The 23131-nt window shown below is 37.9% G+C and overlaps 1 protein-coding gene and 1 long non-coding RNA gene across 2 annotated transcripts in view; one reads left to right on the forward strand and one right to left on the reverse strand.

Annotated features, from left to right (window-relative positions):
- The window catches only part of LOC130170455 (uncharacterized), a 72377-nt gene extending 67229 nt beyond the window's left edge, over positions 1–5148 (reverse strand). Inside the window, exons 1-2 of the long non-coding RNA XR_008827987.1 lie at positions 4769–5148; positions 4188–4268 (exon numbers count right to left, since the gene is read on the reverse strand). This is a non-coding gene — a long non-coding RNA (uncharacterized LOC130170455). The remainder of the gene's footprint in view (positions 1–4187; positions 4269–4768) is intronic.
- A 2919-nt stretch (positions 5149–8067) lies between these two features.
- On the forward strand, positions 8068–21206 carry adgrl4 (adhesion G protein-coupled receptor L4). The gene is made up of 16 exons (XM_056379360.1): positions 8068–8224; positions 8672–8821; positions 11305–11454; positions 12249–12398; positions 12830–12900; positions 13693–13872; positions 14381–14564; positions 14729–14842; positions 14989–15188; positions 16914–17093; positions 18404–18607; positions 18960–19180; positions 19776–19842; positions 19979–20070; positions 20225–20393; positions 20694–21206. Exons 1-16 carry the CDS (start codon positions 8179–8181, stop codon positions 20754–20756), a joined length of 2241 nt encoding a protein of 746 aa, XP_056235335.1. The 5' UTR covers positions 8068–8178; the 3' UTR covers positions 20757–21206.
- Positions 21207–23131: the final 1925 nt, after the last annotated feature.

Genomic DNA, 23131 nt, shown 5'->3' on the forward strand with positions numbered 1-23131 from the left:
ATGTGGAATTGACACAGAACAAAGTCTCTGTCATATATACAGCTGTACAAGGAGTTAAGTTATATTTCAGTATTTGCCAACAATGAAATGAGCATAAAATGCCTTTTTGTTTCATGTGACTGCTTCCAGAAATGTGGTAGGACTATGACCAGTTAAATAAACAAAAACAAAAAAGAAAATATATATGACATTGCTCAAGATTGTATATTTAACAATATTATAGGGGGACAGGAAACATGTCATCTCAAATAATTTCATGCAAACGATTTGTTCCCCTCAATAAACTCAGATAAAAGACTGGAGAGATACAGATAGAGGGTCATGAGGTCCTCAGGAGTCACACAGTAGAAAATAAAAAATAAAAAATAAAATCTATGTAGAAAGACTGCATGTATTGCGCCATTACCTATGCTCTATGTCCTGTTTGTCGCATGTCAAAAACCTCTGTCAAGAATCTGTACTGTTTTGTGTTCTCTCTCTTTGTTATGAAAACAATAAAAAAGAAATACACAAAAAAAAAAAAAAAAGAAAGACTGCATGTATATGGAAGCAATGTATGCTTAAAACATTTGTACTTAATGAATTACTCAGTCTCTTATATATGTCTATCATATGCGTTATCTTAACTTTGATAAGCTTCCATATGATATTTTCGTTACTTTTAGGGCACAAAATATTAATCTCTGCTTTCATATAGTGAGCATGCTTAAAAACTATTTACTCTATTTGTAAAACTATAAAATAAAAAAAGAAATACTCTACTTTTAATTTGAAGATATGACAGTGATATCCTTACTTCTTAAAGACATATTTTTCTCAACTCTATAAAACTGACTGACTATAAAATAACATTAACAACAATTAAATGTTTTTTGGGGTTTTTTTTACAATTATATTTAATATCTAAGTAGAACCAGAGCATATCTGTAATAGAGTGAAGCTACTGTTAGTAGAGAGAATAAAGCCCAGTGTTTTTGGCAGAGCGCTATGTGAATGTATCAGGTTTGGATAATTTAATGTAGAATGGCTTGTGCTGATTAAGATTATAATCATCACCTTTGGTCAATAACCTTGTTAGGTCGTTAGACAGTGTTCTCCTCCCACAAAATTAGACTGTGTAGTAAAGTAGCTGCCAGACACAGGTGAATAATTGCAACACATTGATTATTTTTCAACTCATAATTAAGGTGGGCATTTACTTTATTTCAGTGAGGATCCACCCACACCCCCCATGAGAATTACACACCTGACTACCAGACTTGCAGTTTACATCCATGTCTGCCCAGACTCGTACGTAATGAAGACTTTGAAGAAATTTAATAAAAGGACATTTGTGCCAACTTTGAAGAAATTCCTTCACGGCAGTCCTGAGATATCGCATTCATGAGAATGGGACAGACAGATGGAGAGACAGACGGACAACCCGAAAACATACTGCCCCCACACATGGCGACAGACAAAACTTAGAGAAATAGTCTCAGCATGACTCTGTGCTCAAAAAGCCAACCACTGTAATTTACTCTGTACAAACTTGGATTTGAACTTGTAAAACTAAAGTTATGTTGCAAACATAACCGAGCACCTTTCCTTTCTTTTATTATAAATGAACTGCAGTTCTCCTCTCAAGTAAGTGAAATAAAGCACCTTTTCATTATGGACTTTGTGTTGGTCGGTTGCACAGAACGCCGCATGTCCAAACTGCAGACCAAGACAACTGACCCCATTTCACGTCCTCATAATCACACGCAGGAACTTTGATCTGACGACCCACCCAATTACTTTTACATTTACGCCAAGTGGTTTCAAGTCTGTTATTAAAACCTGTCAGATATTTCCAGGGACAATTTAGGAACTAGTAGCTTTACTGGCCTTGAGTGCTCCTGTCTAACAAATGGAAATGTGTGTCCTTAAAACCTTGCATCCCTTAAGCTTAACTTGATTGAGGAATCACTGTTTGTATGCTGAGTGTTTGGCTTTCAATTAGTCTGTAAAAAGCATGTGGGCTCTTGGCCACTTGTGGGTCAAAGGCTGTTTACAAAATCACCGGATGAAAGTTTTGAAAGTCCTGATATTACCATTTCAAAATCACAGCACCTTTAGCTTTACCATTTCACTGTAAACACAGCATTCATTGGCCCAGTACATCCTTATATATTGACAAATGGCAATATTTTGACTTTTTACTTCATTTTAAATCTAGTCACATTTTTCTCAACTATCTAGTCACATTTAGATTAAGAGTTAAATGCCTTTTCAACTTATGTACAATAGTTCATCAATGTGAAAAAAAGACAAAGACTTCATATTTAGACAAAGTTATATAACAATCAGGCCCCTAACACTACATATGAAATATAACAGCTGTGTGGCACACTCCACAGCTGAAGAGGAAAGTGCTGTCTGCTGCTTTGTTCCTATTGTCTGCAAGTGGGAGGAAGCAGGCGCTAACCTGACTCCTGACCACCAGCCAGCTGCTTGAACCCACAGTCAAAACCCTGTTTTTTTTTACTAAATCTCGACATTTATGGGAACAGTACAGTGTGTGGGTGGTGAAGACACATTTATGGCCAAACACACTTTGACATCACAACTTCTGCACTTGCTGGACTTCGTGTTTGCTTTCACATCTACAGCAGTGACAGTAAAGAAGCATAACTAAACTTAAGTTCAAACTATCAAGTGTTACTATGTCATGTTAGAAAGAATGTTGTTTTACATTTATTGATGGCAGTATTATTGCATCTGCAAGCTGTTATAATCCATGGTTGAAAACAGGAGAGGTTTCATTTATAGAAATTAACTTTCTGTAAACAGACAGTGGTAAAAGAATAAAATTGGATCTTGCTGTATATAAAGCTTATAAATATAAGCTGTGTCTGAATTAACTCACTTGTTCAGTCATTCACTACTCCCTACATAATAGGAACCCGGTTGTTTAACTGTGCATTAAATTTTGATTTCAGACACTTATGTTCAATTTGTGTAATTACAGACAGGTGTAATATTGCACATTTGTAAATCTACAAAACATCTGTGCATCTTTAAAATGTGATCTATTGCACTGTGGGACTGTTAAAGAAAGTCAATGCAATGAATACTACTTTTTCACAGCAGGTACTTCTACTTACTGATGGTTCTGTTGTATTCATATATCCAAGAAAGCCAGTGCGATAGTGAGCCACTATTCACAATACCAGGACCCGTAAATATAATTCAGCCATTAAGAACTTTATTATTTACACATGTGGAAAGGGCCTATTGTGGGAATTATTGAGGGGACTATATAGGGCATAAATTTCACACTCAGAATTTGGACACTTAAATAAAATAGCAGACAGTAAATATAGTATTTATACTACCATCAACTTTACAGAGCTTTATAGGGAGTTTCACTTTAGCTGTCCATACACAACTTAGACTCACATAGTATCATTTTCGGCCAGAGAGGGCTTGGTGTTTTCAGTGAAAAAGCTCTAACTACACGACATTACCTGCAGCACCTCACGGCAGACAGACACTTTTAGTGACAAGCTGAGGAATGTAGTTTTTAAGCAGCATAAGAGCCAAATATTTCCTTCAGGAATGGGACTTACATTCATCAAGTGACCTGAAACAAGACTCAGAATGAATAATAATGTTTCTGTGTAACTGCTGAATGTGTAATTAAGCAACTGTTTGCAAACAAGCTGACCATATCAATTTTAAATGTGATATGTCAATACTGTGTTTACAACTTTTTTCAGCTGCCCCCATCTGTCCCATTATTAATCACTGAATGTATGGCAAAAGTAATTATATCTTTATGATATACAGTAAACATGAGCATAAGTAGCTCGTTGCTTTAAGTGGCATTAACTGGTGCAATTCATATTACATCTGACAAGGAGGCTGTTTTCAACCATGTGTTTATTTGTCAGCATGATTATGTGAAAAATACTGAACCTATTTGAACCGAGCTTGGTGGAGAGATGGGGCATGGGCCAGGGAAGAACGCATTAAATTTCCGCGAAGATCACGACCATTTACTATGAATTAGATTTTTTTTCCTATGACGTCTGGTGTATGATGTTTGACGTTGGCCTCAGTTCATTTTCTAACGGTAGTACACACTGATGTCAAGGTCTCCACAGAAAGAAACTTTCCTCCAAGAAGGTAGCTGTATCTTGTTAAGAATGTTTTAAACTCACCATTTTCTAGCATAATGCTGGTTGCCTGCAAAGGGTCCGATCCATTTCATCCATTGATGCTTTCCACTTCTTTCGTGGTATCTTAACACGAGACACAAAAAGAACTGGTAAATTAAACGGGGATTACTGAACACTGTTGAGGCTTGAACTGACCCTGGCAGAAACACAGTTAAAGTCAAAACTCGCTAACCTGGCAACATTTAGGCTACAAAAAAACCCACCTCACATTTCTCTGTTAAGCATAACAGGTCACACAAGACAGTGGCGTGGCGGCAAAATTCACATTCAGGTAGTGCTGTAAGTTTGGTGACTACTCGTTGCAATAGCTAGCGAGTTGGTGGTAAGCTAGTGTAGCAGCTAGGGAAGGCTAGGGACAAGCTAACACTCATTAGACAAGCACAACAGCTCACCATCTTTTTGTTTTCTTTTTAATGGGCTGTTTAGTGACCCTAATGCTTTGCTCTCATTACTGTACATCATTTTATATAGTAAAGACTGAGTGAAAGGGGAGTGGGCTCCTTAGCCAAGCTCCTTAGCTTAATCGGTAAGAGGACAAAGTTCGTTTTTTGTCAAAATCTTACCCACGACTCCTGTCATGTAAATTATTCCTCTTAAGAGAAGCAGTTTCTACTCCTTCCACGGTGAGAGACAGGATAAAAGTGGTCGTACATTTGCCAGTATGAAGAAGACTGTTCGTCATTGGACGACGGATTGACTTTGGTGTCAAAGTTCACCAAACCTGAAGTGGATGCGGATACTTCGCCCCCTGGAGTGAATCCACTGAAGATCAATTATTGTGCCGCAAAATAAAAATAATAAAAGGATTTGCAGATAAAAACAATAATATTATATTGAGATCTTTTCGAATATCAGATCTGTGATTTTTTTTTTTTTTTTTTAAATCAATTCAAGCCTGCAAATGTTTTAGAGTTGTGATCATACTTTATTGTTACCTTATCCAACCATGTTTGTGAAGTTATGAGGAAGTTAACAAAATGAATTTACCCCCAATCAGCTTACTTGCTACTAGTGTGCTTTTGCAGGTGCTGATAGGAGTAGCCCAGAAAAAATAGGTTATTAACACAGATCTTTTATTTAGTAGTTTCTCAATAGCAACAAATGTGTCTCTAATTTCCTATCAATGGAAACTCTGCCAGGATGTTCCCTCTGTGTGAAAAGGGTAGATCCAGTTGATTAGTTGTTTTTACAGATTCTACACTTTAAGTTGTATGGCAGATTTCACAAAAGGTCATTGAATATACAGCATTACCAAAAACATCTAGTCTTACAAATCACACAGTTTGTTCCCCTGCCGATGTTAGCTAAGTTGTGTGCCATTTGTATGCTTTCTTATGCAGTAGGACAGTGTGTATTGTCCTGGTACAGAAATTCTGCTTGTGGGGATTTCTTGGTCTCCAAAAGTACAGTTTGAAACACCTAAGCTGACACAAATGGATTTTAAGGTTTCTTCTTTACTAGTCAGCCAAATAGCTTGTAAAAGACTTGTGAAATTGTGGTGATTTGTTGACTTTATAAGAGGATATTCTTGATCCTCTTATCTTCCCCTGACCAAATGCTGACATACAAAAATGACAAAATCTCATTTTCAACCAAAATTGAAGTTACTGCCTTTTACCCTTGCAATGCCTAACAGGTGTCTCGTTTTTTTTTTTTTTTTCAGTTTTAGGATTGATAATCCTTCTGAATGAAGTGCAGGCTATTTTAAGAAAGCAGCGCCACCTATACTAAAGTGTAATATAAATGTTGCAGGGTTCTACACACACAGAGTAGCTGGCATCTCCAAACCAGTGCAGAAAGCACACTTTTGCCTTGTGTACTGAAATATTCAGGAGCTCCACGTTTATGAGACAGTTACCGCCATCTGTGTCCCAGCATTCAGTCCTCCCATCATGGCTCAACATAAGGCCAACATCAGAACAGATACGTGTGAGAAGTGTCAAAATAAATTCTCCAGTGTATTCTGTATTGCAAATCTCAATATCGCCTGAATAGCACAAACAACACTCTTCGTTTGCTTTCACACACACACACACACACGCACACACAAACCCACGCAAAATACTGGTGCAGAGTCAAAATTTCCATATCCATGAGAGAGGAAAGGAAAAGAGGAAGCATTTACACAAGACTGCCTCCACACAGTTGAAGAGATCCTTTAGGTGTCTCTTTTTTTTTTTTACAATGTCATTGTGGAGCAAGCAAGCTCCTGTGAGAGCTTTACGAATTTCTCCCTAAATGAGAGATTTCCTGAGACAAAAAAGCAGAGGAGGAAGGGTGCAATCAGTCCAGGTTTGTTCTAGACAACATCACTTCCTTCCTTACCGTTAGGCAAGTGTCAGAGCGAGACATTCAGATGTGGTTTTCACTGAGCACTTTCCCAGGACAGTAATGCGGAGCAGTTCTAATGGTGTCATTCAAAGCAGCTGCCTTTCTCAGGAATAAACTGAACGCCTTGCCTAAGCAATTCACACCGCCTCCACACACTGCAATACAGTCAACAAAGAACTTATCTTCCAAGTGAATCTATTCATCAATGAATGTGTTTGTGTGCCAAAAAGTGGAAGGTAGTTTGAAAAGACCTCAGTTACACCTGAATGGCCACTTCTCTTTTTTTGACTCTTGTCACTGTTTCACATTTGAATTCACCTGTTTCCTAACTGCCACTGCCGGTTACATTTTACCTTAAAACAACAATTCGGAGTGTTGATAGTCATGGGTGTGGTGGAAAAAGCAAAACTGTAAACATCTGCGCTTGAGATGAGTGGCAGTGGCTTTTAGTAAAGATGAAAAACTTTAAACTGCAACATTAGGTGCTTAACAGCTTTGGTCTGTGTTGGTTCAGTAGCCCAACAACAAAATAAACGATTTAAAAGCCCAGCCCTGATCATTTCCCTCACAGAGAATGGGGTCATTAGTCCATGGCAGGTGTCAAGGTGCCAAAAATGAGATGTGTTGTTTTACCGCTTATCATCAAAGGCACACTCAGTACATAACTGCAACACAAAGGGCCTAAAAGTTTAGTTCATACAGGACATGTATATACACCAGCTATTACTTAAGTCATGCTGATAGAAATACAGTGTTTTTTTTAAAGGCACTGTGCTTAGAAATGTGAACAATAACAAATATTTCATCAACTTTATAAATGGGACATGCAATCTTTAATTGATCACTGTTTTAGAGGAAATGTGTGTAAGTCTAGACAGTTTAAAATAAAATCAGAGAAAAGACAGACTCTTTTATTCTATATGTAAAGACCAGACTTGCATCTGTGGAAATATTTTCTTTGAATTTAAACAAAGTGTGAATCAAAGATACTGTGTTTGACCAGGCAAGAATTTGGTTGTTTATTGTGATATTAAAAATAGGGGTGAGTGACCCTAAATACATCAGACACTGCACTAAAGAATCTGTATCACATTATTCTGTATATAAACTGAAATTCAAAGGCCTTGTATCCCCAGTTTGCTTATAGAGAAGAATTACAGCTATTTACACCTTTGCCTGAAAAAGATGGTCAATAGAAGACACGCACAGCACAGGAATGTGACTGTGAATTTGTGTACAGTCCTTTGCGGAAGGGAGGGGGCCGTCCTTCAGTGAAGTTAGTCGGTGTTGTTTTGGCCTGTGTTTACACAGCCTACTGTTCGTGCTCAAGTGAGAACAATGGCATTGAGGCTTCCAAAATGGCGACATGAGTCACAGTATCAACAACTCTCCAATAAAAACCTAATGCTGCTAAAACTCCTTTTATATTAGGTGTAAAGTGGGGCTGAGTGAAAAAAAACCTGTGTTGGGTTGAAGTGGTTGGTTAAGGGATCAGGCTGAATGTTTTTGAAAGCAGATTAAAGACCAAGACAGGAAGGGCCAGGTTTAGGGAAACAGGAAAACTGATGCCAGGAAATGGGTTACGTCACCAGCCAGCCCACAACAGTCTGTACTAAAAGTAAAATCCAGACTCGGCGCGAGTATGGAGTCTTTGCTCAAGTCACCAATGAAACTTGTACTTTTGACAGGTACGTGAGCTTTATCTATGCCACATCATGGCAGGTGTTTTACATGGAGGCAGTAGGAGATGTGTGATCTGTTTTTATGGGGACTCCATATTAACTACGATGGGTTTGGGCTTTGTGACGGTGCCGCACTTAGGCTCGATGTGATATTTGTAAATCATTTCAAGATTATAATCATTATTATATCTTGTGATTTTTTTTTTTTCATCTACCACAGATCTTTTGTGTTGATACATAAGCTGTAGTCTAAACTTATATGTACTGTCGTCACTAACGCTGCTCTTGTGAGTAGCAGCTTAATGCAGCCAGAGAAAAAGCAACATTTTTACTGGAACTACATGTGGGGAAAAAAAAAAGCAGCAGTGGCATCACAAAATGGTCAGGAATATTAATGTCATGGTTTATGTTAAACTTATACCCTTTCTGTGTCTTGTGCTTGTGTCCACGCAGCATGGCTCTCCAGTCTGATGGACCCATGCAGCCTCTCTGACATTTGTGATTCTTGTCACAAACTTGCAACATGCAAGACCATAAATGGATCGAACAACGCCTGCTTCTGTAACCATGGATATACCGGAGATGGAAAAAATTTTTGCAATGGTGAATATATAAAGACACCTCCACCCATATTGCTGAGTATTTACCACAATGAAAGAATACAGAAAGTGTAGTGTGTAGCTGCCATGGAAGCCTTGAATGTTTTCGCAAGCCTTTTTTTTTGTTTGTGACAAAAGCAGTAGGCCAACACATTTGTACACACATGGGTTCATTGAGTATTTTTAGAGCATGGCAGTTAACTGTGCAGTGCAGAATAACTAGGAAGGAAGCCTTTAAAAATATCTCATTCAGTAGATGTGTTAAAGGCTCTTAAGATGCCTGATCATTACAACAACAGCCAGTTTTCTTTAATCAGAATTCAAAAAGGGATACACATACAGTAAATGCAATTAAAACACTATTACAATTCAGCATGTTCTGTATTGTATTACTCTTCTGCAACTGTTTGTCTCTAATCTTCTCAAATATTTTTAGGTTTTTAACCCCAAAAAATCTCACACATTCTGCAGTGGTAAAGCCAGCATGTTGCATTTCTTAGTACACAGACATAGAAGGGAAGGAACTACCTCAATCTTTTTTATGCGCAAGGGAACTTCAAATTTTCCATCAAAATTTGCTTTTAATTCTTGTGATTGAGCTTAATGATCATTTTGGCCTTTTTAAAAGATGAAAACACCATAGGAGTGAGTTCAATCTGTGTAAGTAGTTTGAACAACTATATATCGACCATATTGTTTTTAGGATACAATTGGTAAACATTGTGGCGGGTTGCAACTTGCACAAATTGTATTGCCTACCACCTAGTTGGCAGTATAAGATTACAGAGAAAACACTACGATGTTAAAAATCTTTATTAATTAATCTTAATGGCCAGCACTGTTCTCAGTCGGTATTGTTTATGTTTCTGGGCTGTTTAGAATTCCTGGAACCCTTTTTGTTTCCTGACCAAACCTGATCACAATCACAGAACAGCTTACATATTTCAAGAGCCAAAAGTAAATCAGAATGTGAGTAATACAAACACTGTGGAGAATGATTTGAAAACAAAGACGCACAATGAGGTTGAGGGTTAATGGAGTTCCTTTGTTGCAGAAGATTTAAAAATAAAATTAGAAAAAGTGACGATTCAAACATACTCAAGAACAAAGTAACAAAAACCAGAAGCACAGTATCTGCTGCACCTCAAGATAAATCCGAGGCATCAAAGTGAATCATAAAATATGTGGGTGAAATGTTTGTGCAATTGTGATGGTTTAAGGGTCCTGTGTGTGATGGAGGTATTTCCCCTCTGGATAAAGTCACCTCCCTCATCAGAGCAGAGGATTTCCCGTCCAGGACAGCTTTTGTGCAAAAGGTGCAGAGGAGAGGAAGAGCAAAGCGTCCATCATACCTAGACAAGTGAAAACAACAGTGGAAAGTCTTACCAGGTCATTTCCAATAAACTGGGAGACCAGAGACGGAAGATGGGGTTTAAAAAAATAAAGCTGGAACAGCACTTTGTATAATGAGTGGACCAAAGCAGCATTTGCAGCAAACTGCTCTGTATATGGTGCTTTGTAAACCTGGGAAGGGAAATGAAAAATATTTGAAGTAATTTCAGTTATTTGAAATCAAATAGAGGCAAACAATTGCTCAGCAATCAGAAATGTGAATGTTAAAATTGGCATGTAAGATGGAACAAGCCAAGGCTGTAATCAAGACTGGACCACAACTGAGTTTAATTCAGTTCAAATCAACACCAGGACCCAGGATCAGGATTAGCTTTAGGTATTCTTGGATGGAAATCTAATTGTGGAGGAAAGTTTAAGTCCATATTTGTGTCAACATGCATTCAAATCCACATTAATATTGTGTATCCACATTGCTACTTATGAAATAATCCTACCAAATCCTTGCTTCTGAATTCATGGGTAAATGCATCACAAGTCTGAGTTCTAGTTTTGGTTTCTGTTTTTGGAAAACAGATGTTAAGAAATGTTGCCACGGTGAGCTAAGCATGGGTAATTTTGGTGTTTCGTGATGTTTATCCTTTTACTCAAGCAGAAATAACTTAGTGCACCGATTTGAGTTAAACACAAGCGATTAAGGCCCTTCTGATAGTCCAGCCATTTTACATGATGCTCAGCAGTAAAAGAGGAATAAATTAACTGTTGAAGAGGCAGAGCAGAGATTTAAATATCCTTCAGCTGCAGACCAAAATGGTATTCAGCCACAAGACTTGCAGTTTGCTGGGCGAGGGAAGATACACTTTTGATAAATGTACACTTAGAGAACACTTTACCATTATTCTAATGCAATTTATATCTCCACCAAAAACATGAAGCTGCATGGTACAAGTTCAGGCACTTTTCTGGAGCACACTGGTCAGCTGGCCTCATCCATTGCCTCTGTTAATCACAGTAACATAAAAGCAATTGGTTAAATCTTCCACTTAGTTTTTTTTTTTTCTTTTTTAAAGAGGCATAAAGTTTCTTGTCTCTAGCAAATAACCCAAATAACTTCCTATCTTCATCCTCTCACCACAGATGACAACGAGTGCCAGAATGTGACTAATATCTGCGGGGAGAGGGGGACCTGCACCAACACAGCGGGCAGCTACTACTGTACATGTGTCTCTGGATACTCATCGACAGGAAAGGCCAAATTCCTGCCCAACGATGGCACCGAATGCCACGGTAATATCTGATTCGCTCACTGTCTAGTATTCTTCATATCTCTCACGCCATCAGCAACATCATTTAAGCTGTACTGACGGAGGACCTCACATACAGCTGGGCAAGATGTCAAGTACATGTATAGGAGTACGTGTGTACGTGTGTGTTTGTGTGTGTGTGTGTGTGTGTGTGTGTGAGGGCAGTTACCACACAGCTGTGGGGGTGTCTGGGCTACGTGTGCGTCTGTGTGTGAATTGTTTTCTCTTTCGCTGTACTGACGAGGATAAACATGTTGGAGGTGATTTTTTTTCCCTCGGCCTTTCACTTCCTTCCCATCTGCTATTCTGAGAAACCATCTGAGATCTTTTGCTCCGTTTGCGCCAGAAGAACAAGACCTTTATCACAGCATAAAACTATTCCTGCAGATTTCCAACAGGGCGTAACATACCACTTAGTATAATGGAGAAGCATGTGGATGATTTTAGACGCGGATTTATGAATATTCAGATGAGTAACATGCATGTAAGAATTTCAGTTTCTGTTCCAAAATCAATTATAAAGCATATGAAATGTAATGAGTCTAGTTTCTTATGCCAGATTCTATTTTTGTATAAAGAAAAGTCATTAACGTCACTTCATCTGTCAGTACTTTGAGGTAGAGATGGAAAGACAGATGTGTGTAAGTGTGGCAGTTTCTTCAACTAGCAGTTACCACGTTACCAGATAAAAATGTATGTGAACATACATTTATTGATTATTTATCATACTATCAGTTATGTTGAGAGTAAGAGTGAACTCCTCATTTGCTATTTCAGATATTGATGAATGCTTGACCGCAGAGGTCTGTGGCCCAAACGCACGCTGCCGTAATACCAATGGATCTTACTATTGCACCTGCGAGCGTGATTACGCCCCAACTTCAGGCGCCAAGCACTTTCATCCAGAGAGAGGAGAAAGATGTAAAGGTCGGTATGAGGATGGAGGAGTGCACACGCACACACACACACACACACAGACACACACACACACACACACACACACACACACATACACGCACACACACACACACACACACACTAGCACTTAAATCCAAGGACATACACTTTTCTTCATCTTTTTTTTTTTTTTTTTTTACTGTCTCTCCTGCACATGCACACACGATGCAGAACCAGCCATTTTAAACACAGAATCTATTATGCAACACATCAAGCAAAGGGTGCAATCTTAAATTTTCTGATGTTTGAAGTAATACTGATGACAAAGAGCCCAGGTGATGTGATGCCTGTGCTGGTTTTTATGAAATTCAGACTTCACTGTGACATTCTCCACCCTGGTGAAATCATGGAAATAAACTCGGCAAGCAAAGGGCTTACATTTGGTAATTGTTGTTTTTCAGAACATCCCCAAAAATACTGCCATGACAACATCGGGTGCATCACACAGACTGTCAACAAAACACTTGAATATGTAAGTACCCCTCCTCCAAGTAAGGTGACGATGGATGTGATGACACTGCCCTCTGTTGGAGAGGAAGAAAATAGAAAGGAGCTGCAAACACATTGCACAGTAACAGAGACACAGAACACCAGCCACTATCTCCCAACTACCACCTGCAGCACAGTTCCGCCACCTACAGGCAAGAAAAGGAACAGCAGCCAATATTCAGCACAGACATGTTGATTTGCACCATCTGCAGGAAAAGAAAGTTATTTGTATGTAAACAAAAAATTCTTAACTCTGGATTGGTGACAATTTATACAGACAGTTAACACAGCCTTAAACTGAGTGTTACACTCAGTTCATAGATATTTAGAAAAGGTAATATGTTTTTTTTATTTTTTTTTATTTTTGCACTTTAGCACTCTAACTAAACAGCAGCTGAATGAAAGAATGAGAGAAAGAAAAACCAGAGCGCTCGCTGCCTGCAGGTGGTGCACATGTCCGGCAGCTACAACTTTTTTTTTACATGCAGGTGGCAAAACTTAGCTTGTGGTAAACTGGTCTAATCTCCAAACAGCCTCCCTTTTATGGGAAATCTCCAACTTGCTAAATATGAATGTGCACATGTATGAGTTTGTGAGTGAGCTGCATACCATTTCCATCATTAGTCATTACCATTAGTGTTAGTGCAAAGTTTGGTCATTTCACAGTCAAGATCCAACAAAAATAAAGGGTTAGTGAATTCTATTGTTCTTTGAAAAATGCTTGAATAAAAATGCTTCGCCCCCCACCCCCCACCCCCCACCCCCCATGTGCTAGATGAGCAACCTCACGGAGCCCCAGAGTCTACTGAAGGAAATTGCCAAGCAGACGTCCGGCGAACTCACCTCAGTGGAAGTGATTGCATATGTTGAGGCCTTGTGTCGCTCCACATCAACACTGGCTGCAGGAGAAAAGGATTATACTGTCAAACCATCAGTCATCAACTCCACTCTTTCAGTAATCTTTGTTTACCATTCTTGTTTCTCAGTCAGCATCTGGAGTTCATGCCTGAAATGCGGTTATGCTTTGAACTGGTTTAGGAAAAAGAAGAAAAAAAAATTGTATCGCACACAAGTCCAGTTCCTTCTTATCACGTGCTGCACAGTTTAGAGACTTCAGAGCTTCTTTTCTTTTTGACTGAAGCTGCAAGTGTAGTGCAGCTTTTTAAAGAACGATGACCTATCCTACAAGTTAACAGTAAAGGGATGCAGCATGTCTTATAGGTTACTACATGCACAAAAATACAAACATTCCAGATGCTTTAAAATGAAAAACTGTAAAGAAAACACATGTTACAGATGCCAGATTACATCCAGTAATTAATGTAAGGTCAAACGAGCCAAGCCTGAAAAAACATTATGTTCTAACCATACAGTACCTAATTGAAAACATATTGCAGTACAAGCATACATTGCATCACATTCTATTATGAACATGTCTCACTTAAAAAGCCTGTTTTCAACAGAGATTAGTGAATGCAGTAAACAACCTGGTGGAGAAGGATGAACTGATGGCTTGGAGCAGAATAAAGGAAGAGCGTCGGGAACACACCATCACCAAGCTGCTGCATGCTGTTGAAGAAAGTGCTCTGACATTGGCCAACAACTACAAAACTCCAGCTGAGCTCGAAATCAAAGCTAGCGAAATGGGTGAGATAATTATTAACACAGAGAGCTCTCACCGACACTCAAATTATATTAAATTGTCCTGCCATTTATCCCCACCTGTGTGCAGAGAAGGGGGTTTTGGATAATTGTCATTTTCACACTTTTAATTTCCTGATATCCCTGACTTATTTTATCCTCAACCACAGAATTGAAACTCTTCACCTTTGATGCTCGTCACTCAAGAGCCAAACTGTCTGCTTCCATGGGAGGGGATCATATAAATCTGACTCCTAGGCTGAGACCAGATGAGGACAGAAATGGTAAGAACACAAAGAAAATCATGATGTGAAATGATTTGTATTTGGATATGTTTATCTGCTGGCGATTAGAAATATTATAAGTTTGACTCCCTCCTGCCTTTGTTCAACTTTTTTTTTTCTTTTCTTTTTTTTTTTTTGCTCATCAGGAAGTGTGTCAGTGGTGTTTGTGCGATATGACAGCATCGGTGACATCCTGAAGCCGAGCAGCGACCCAGGTGTCACTGACTACTCGCGGTATGCAGAAACAGGGGAAATCACTGTCAACTCCCCTGTCATAGCAGCAGCCGTCAAACCTGCTGACGTTTACCAACTTGACCATGTCACCTTCACTCTGAGACACAATAAGGTAAAGACTACACAGAGTGCTGAGGCTGGCTACATTGTTTTTTTTTTTCTTCTTTTTTTTTTTTTTTTTAGGATTTTCTTGAAAAACGTGATCTTTGTTTTTCCCTCTTATTCAGTGCAGAGAGACATTTGCTGAAACAAGCACAGGTGCATACTAGAGAATATGAATAATCTCACTCTGGCAGACTTTATTTCCGGATTTATTAAGAGAAATTCATATTATCTAATTTTTACCTCTTTTTTTAATTTTAAAAGATGTTTTCCGGTTGTTTGACAAACCTGAGCCAAATCTAGGAGACATTTCCTTCACTTCTCTGCTACTTTAAACTCACTAACTTCCTTTTCTTCGTCATATCTGATTCATTTACCAACATTAGTTTCCAATAAGATCTTGTTCCACTTGAAACATCAATATTCCAACATACTGTATATATCCTTGTCAGACTGGAGTCATCATTGCGTTCACTTCCTTATTCCCACACTGACTCTGGCAGTAATTTGATAACTGCCAGAGTTTCCATTAAAGTCAGATTTAAACAAACTCACACAGGAGGAGTAGTCAGTGCTTGGTGTAAAGTTTTATGAAATTTGAAGATTTCGCTTCATGTATTTCTGCGATGACCTCTGAGTCAGAGGGAAATGGTAGAGGAAAGGTGAATAGATGATGGAGCAATGTGTGTGATGAGGGAAATAACCCTAAAAGTTAATGTACTGGTATTTTCTTTTTAGATAATGAAAATGTATGAGAAAGGGAAATCATTATTTTTGTTGGACCCTTGAGGTTTAAGATGAACAAAGGAGGTGTTGATTTATGATGAGCAGTGAAAATTCTTACTAAACTGCCTTTAAAGAGCAACAATCAATAATTTGGGCTCCATTTTCATGCAGACACTTTCTGCTATGGAAGTAGGATTTTCCTGTGACACACTGGGTTTTTTTCTTGTCTGCACCTGCTCAGTATTTATTTTTTTATTATTTATTTATTTTTGACAGACTCTGCACACATATCATTCTGTGATTCAAGGGGGCTACATACAAATCTAATGGAATGTAAACTAGATTTAAAAAATGAATGTCTCTCTAAGACAGTCTGATGAAGACAAAACACTCCACCACATTTTTATTTTATTTCTTCATGACAATGTTAATTAGTTTTTTAGTTGTGACATGGATGATGGTAATTTAAGTAAAATTGCACATAATAATTTATGGAAAATACGTTGAGCTCAGCTTAATGTTAATATGAATTTTAATGATGAACATTTGCCCTTTGCAGAATATTTGAATTACTGTATATTTGTAGATCCTGATAGAATTTCTCTCCCAAGAAAAGAGTCAGCTGCCACTGCTTTGGTACTATGCACAGCGCACTATTGATTTTGAGTCACACATGATAATTACCTGATGTTTTATTTTTCTAACTGTGAGTCAAAAAGTTGTGACATGTTTTCAAATAGAACATACATTAGAAAAGCCAATAGACAACACAACATTAATGTGAGGACCCATGAAAGTGACAGCAAAAGTAACGACAATGAATTCATGAATTACAAAGTCAAACTTTAGATGGACTATAATTAACTTTCACTACAACTTTGATGAGGCCTGCAAAATCTGTTTTTAAACCCCTGGCGATGTGCTAACACAAAGCAGCGCAGCGCAAAAACTAATAAAAACAGAGGCATCCACAGTTAACGGCGCCTTTGCTCCTCTCTATCCCCTGAAGACCGTAGACACTAAAGCTGATGTGACGAAGTGCGCCTTCTGGGAGTACGAGCCGGACAGCCTGCAGGGCCACTGGGCCACTCACGGCTGCAAGACCGTCCACGTCACCAGCAACACGACCACCTGCTCCTGCAATCACCTCACACACTTCGCCATCCTCATGTCCTCTGGGCGAGCCAATGTGAGTGGTCATACATTAAAAAGTAACAGCTATAACAGCGAAGGTATTTCCTCTTTTTTTTTTCATTTCAGGGCTTTAAATTATTTATTGAAATGATTTCAGGAAAAAGGTCAGTCATGGTGAGCAAATTTCTTTACAACCTCACATCTGGATTCTGCAAGTATTTTCAGTGATTCCTTGACTGTTCTAATTTCTGTCTTTTTGCATTTTGATCTAAGACTGACTATATCTTTTTTTTTTTTTTCTTTTTAAATAAATCCTTTGATGGGCAAACAGTAAATCTACAAAAATTTCCACTGCTTAAAGTGAGAGGTTTTCAGAAAAAAATGTTTTTGTTATTGTTTAATATGTTATATATTCTTTTTTGTGTTTAGAACACTGTTCCATGAAAGGAATGATCCAAGATAACTTTTCATTAACTAAGAAAAACAGCCCCATTTCAGCATTGTGACAAATCATATGTCAGATAATCTTTAAGAGATTTCAAAGTGTTTCTTTGCCTTAAGAAATGGGATCATTTTCTCAATCCATAAAGGTCAATTTAATCTTTCAGTTTGTCTGAAAAAATTCAAGATAACGTATCTGAAAATACGTGGCTCTATTTTTATATGATATATAATAAAATGAATGTTCCTTTCTACTTCATGTAGTTCACCTTTATTTAAATTCAACAGACGTACATCTTTGTGGACTTGTGTTCTGCCAATACAGGATTTTGAATGTTCATACCAATATTTTGTGTTGATATAGCTGATTGATAACATTAAATAAAATATACTAACTCCCAATTATGAAGTTCCACTTACAATAATATTATCTATAGGTTTTGAGGCATTTCATGCAACAAAACTTTGTTTCCACCGAAACTAAAAGACTGAAACTCATATTGAATGGCAAAAATAACAATTTAATAACTTTCAAAGATACACTCGCAATTGTTTCGCAGCGCTCAACAGTACAACCTCCACTGCTTACTTTTAAATCAATACATGAGCTTGGGGAAAATTTTGAGATTTGGGAGCACTGCTTCAAAAAAATCAGAGATTATATTTGTAAATTAAGAATGAATTTGCCAAAACAAGAAAATACATCAAACAATTAAGTTAATTAAGATGAATCACGCAAAAATAAAAATGTTTTTGTCACCTTTTTTAATCTAATAACAACTATGACTTGCTGATGATATCTGACCAGAATTGGCCCAGTGTGTTTGCAAGCCAACATACTGGAGCAACCCCAGCAGGACAAACTCCAACTTTAGTGTGGCATGAACTGTGAATGAAACACCTCCCTTTCCATTTGCTTCTCAGCTGGTGGCCCACTATACCATCCTGACCCGCATCACCCAGCTGGGGATGATCATCTCCCTCATCTGTCTGTCCATGTGCATCTTCACCTTCTGGTTCCTAAGTGAGATCCAGAGCACCAGAACCACCATCCACAAGAACCTGTGCTGCAGCCTCTTCATGGCCGAGTTCATCTTCCTGGTGGGGATCTACATGAACACACACAAGGTGAGCTCTGGATGTACTCGAACCCAGTGAAACAAAGAAAAACCTCCTGTGTGTGTGTGTGTGTGTGTGTGTTGACCTGACCCACTGTTGTGACATTTCATCGATTAAAAATGCTCCTCATTTAAATTGTAAGTACATAAGTGGTGTTCACTCTGTCAGTTAGTATGTTAACAAAAGCTTAAAAGATGCAAACATCTCATAAATCAGGGCAAAGAAACAAATATGTACCAAAGAAAGTGCAAATGATCATTTCTACATATTAAAGCAAAAATAACTGTAATTTTACACATCATAAAATTATGAATTCCCTGTGTCTCACTTCCTCTCTCTTCTTTTGCCTGTTTCTTGGCAGCTTTTCTGCTCTGTTATTGCAGGGCTGCTGCACTATTTCTTCCTCGCGGCCTTTGCCTGGATGTGTATCGAGGGCATCCATCTGTACTTAATAGTTGTTGGCGTCATCTACAACAAAGGCTTCCTGCACCGTAACTTTTACATCTTCGGCTATGGAAGCCCGGCGGTGGTGGTGGCCATCTCAGCAACGTTAGGCTCTAGGTATTATGGAACGGATAAAGTGTAAGTACAAAAGAATTTAGTTTTTTGTTTTTTTTTTCTACGTAAAGGTGGGAAGACAAATGCTTCTACTAAGACCTTTTTAAACTCATTCAGCATTTTTCAGGGAGGAAAGATAAACAAATTGCATTAATTATAAATACAAGGGGACAGAGATTAAATTTGGCCTGCAGGGGCGTGGAGGAAGTTGAAGTAGCTTAGATTGCCTGGTAGAAAGTAAGTTATTAACCAAATTAAAAGAAAGTCTGAAAGGTTTTGTGTACCATGGACAGCTGGAATAGAAATCTATAAATAAAAGTGAGCATTTTGTTTATTAATGGAAAATACTATTAAAAGACTGAAGTTATGAAAAAAAAAGAAGTGCTCATTGTTCATTACTGTGTGAAGAGGTCGCTTTTCCAAACAATTGTTTTGGACTTGTAGGATCAGATGTAGTAGCTCATATGCTATTGTCATAATTAGCTATTAGACTAAAACGATAGAAGGTATTGCTTCTGCAGGAGGAGGTATTATTGCAATAACAAGATATTAAAACACACTCAGTCAATGTTAAAATGAATTATTAAATAAAATAAGAGTTTGTGTGTTTGTATTCTAGGTGTTGGCTGAGCACAGAAAACCACTTCATATGGAGTTTCATTGGGCCTGCGTGTTTGATCATTCTGGTGAGATCAGATTTCTTTGTAACATACTAAAAATGACTGAATTAATTGAATCCACCAAACAGGGATTGTTTCAAAGATAAATATTCATTTGATCGTGTTTGTTTGTCATGTTTGTTTTGGTCGGTCTCCACTAAAGGTTAATCTCTTGGCTTTTGGAGTAATCATCTACAAAGTGTACCGGCATACTGCTGTGAAAAAGCCTGAAATCAGCCACTATGAAAACATCAGGTAGGATTATCTGTGCTCGTGTTGAATAGGTCAAAGGAATATTGAAAATCAAGCCGTAAATTCCTTATCTGTTGGATTATTCTGGTATCGTGTGGTGTCCTCGCGGTGTCACATTACTTCCACACTCTGTTGAAGTCAGTTTGATCACCCTCAGGTCCTGTGCCCGCGGTGCCTTGGCCCTGCTGTTCGTGCTGGGAGCCACCTGGACCTTTGGAGTGCTGCACATCCTCTACGAGACCACCCTCACCGCCTATCTGTTCACCATCACCAATGCTTTCCAGGGCATGTTCATCTTCATCTTCCTCTGTGTGCTGTCCAGAAAGGTAGGAGACATGGTTGGGCTTCTCTTCGTATTATTTTAAGATTTATTTATTTATTCAACAAATATTCTGTGACTGTTTTTGGTTAGTGAGCTTTTCAGATCAAGATAGTCGGATTTAAATATATATTATGTTATATTATATTAATTTATATTATATTATTTTATGTTATGTTATGTTATGTTATGTTATGTTATGTTATGTTATGTTATGTTATGTTATGTTATGTTATGTTATGTTATGTTATGTTATGTTATGTTATGTTACGTTATGTTACATTATGTTATGTGCTTTTTGTTTCAGATTCAGGAGGAGTACTACAGGCTTTTCAAAAACGTGCCATGTTGTTTTGAATGCCTGAGATGAATTAATGCAGCCAAAGCCTGATCATCTGCACTTGTACAATAATAGTCAACACTACAGCTTTGCAATATCCTGTGACTCATGCTTTCATTTTTGGAAAATGCCGTGAGAGGAATTACAGATGTCTAATAAACGAGAACATGTAGCACTTGTAATTCCTAAACCTCTTGTTTCTTTTTTAAAAGACTCAAATCATCTATACGTCATGTTTGTGTTATATTCAGGAGCTTTCTGTACAATACAACTGTATCTAACATTTCACAAAAGACATTCTTCTGAGGGTGACACTGGATTCAAAATGTTTTGTTAGTTTTCAGTTTAATTTAATACATCTTCAATTACACAAAAAAAAACCCCACACACAGTCTGTTGTCTTTGTTCCCTTCTTGTGTTTGAAACTGATTTGTAAATTATTAAAATGAATGTGGCAAACCAACACAAATCTCCGCTGCTCACTTCTTTTATGTGCTAAATCAATGGTGTTGTTTAATGCATCATTTCACCCTCTCTTTCTGAACAACCATGTGTACAGTGAATTAAAAATGAATTGTTGTGAGGCCTGTGTCCATCTTCTGGTACACGGCAGCCAGTAGGTAGGCCAACAGCTCCATCTACTGGACATAATGAGGAACTCTCTCTCCACTGTGATCAGACAAACGCTCCTCTCTGTGAATCTTCATATGTTTGTTTGTAGCTTGTTGGTCCATGGGAGCTGTGTTGTAGGTTTTTTTTTGTTGTTGTTCCAAACAAGCTGTCACCTGTGAATTATAATTTGTTTAACAAGCATCTGATAACCTCTAGTGTTATAAAGGCAAAGATGGCAAAGATGGCAAAGATGGCCGAAACCAACCAACTAACCAATAACCATTAAATTGGTTATCTTTGTTGTTTTTGAACGAATGAATGAATGGAGATGAGGGACTGATAAACTGCACTAATCATATTATCCACTCTTCTTTTACTTAATATATCTCAACCTTGCATCCTTTTAGACTAAACTTCTTCTGTTTTTTTTGTGTACTAATGTCTCATACTATATGCCCGTGCACAGAAGCTTATGTTATGTTATCATATCATGTCTTGTTTTATCTTATCTTATTTCATCTTTGTCTTAGCTTAAAACTTATTTAGTCTAAATTCTGTGCAATAATTTGTCTGATTTTTTTTTTACACATATTTTTTTCCTTATTTTCATATTTTAGTGTATTTTGTGAAAAATTAAGCCTCAGTGTTGACTGTTTTTCAACTTCTTTGAATTTCTTCAGAACTACAACTCAACAGGTCTGCAAACAGCCCCGCTAGACCACTACCAACACATAGTGGCATTTGAGTTCTAGAAAAAAAAAAATCAGTGACATGAAAAAGTGACGAGAAAGTCAGACTTTACTGTCAAAATGTGTTACTGAAGCTTTTCTACCCTTTGTTTGTCCTGGTCCTGTCCACGTTTGCTGCTACAAGTTTAGGACAAAAATGTGATGTTGGAGCCCTCTAGTGGCTGACGCTGACATGAACAGTAAGAAACGTGGATGGTCAGGTGTATTGAAGCCTGAGAATAAAAGAGGTATGATAGCTGAGAGAATCCTTAACTACGATTACACAAGGGACTCCTGTGTTGTGCAATCTGAACATAACCCTAAAAGACAGAAAGAACAGACTCTTGGGCTGATTGCTGCTTGATGTCATCACCCTCGAACTGCACATATAAGCAGAGCTGTTTGTGGAGGCACGTTGTTAAAATTGGCATGAAGAGCAGCGATTCTCCACACTGCTTGACTCTGTTTTATCCAGCAGGAGAGCTTTATGATGCCAGGGGACAGTGTATAAAAATGTAAGACTGGGATTTGCACTAATATTCAAGAAGTGAAAGAATAAAACCAGCCAACATCTTCTCCTCTTTAAGTCCATTTGTCTGAGATTCACTGAGGGAACAGATGTTGATCCCACTGGGCTTTTCCCTCCATTCAGCTGTGAAAAACCTGTTTACTTGTTTTCTGAGTGATAAGAAATTAGATTTTAGCTTTGAATTTTTTTTAAATACGCAAAACAAGCCAAGTTCTGAGTTCTGAGTTTCATGACGTACAGATATAAACACTTTCAGAGATATACCGTAATCTCATTTTTAAGTAAAATCAATAAGTGGTTGTTAGTTGTTAGGGTTAGAGTTAGGTAAATTTTACACAACAACTCATTTATTTTTCGCGAGAAACTGTTGAGACAGTTATCTATATTACTTGTGTCACTCTGACAATGTCACAGGTCAACATGACTCTAGTTCGGACAACATGTGTTTACTTTATATCAGTCAGTCCCCAGTGAAAAGCCATGCTGGTATATAAAGGACAAATGAGATATGTTTGCTTCCACTCCTCAGTTTTACC

The sequence above is a fragment of the Seriola aureovittata genome, chromosome 6 (genome assembly GCF_021018895.1).
Source record: "Seriola aureovittata isolate HTS-2021-v1 ecotype China chromosome 6, ASM2101889v1, whole genome shotgun sequence".
Lineage (NCBI taxonomy): Eukaryota > Metazoa > Chordata > Actinopteri > Carangiformes > Carangidae > Seriola > Seriola aureovittata.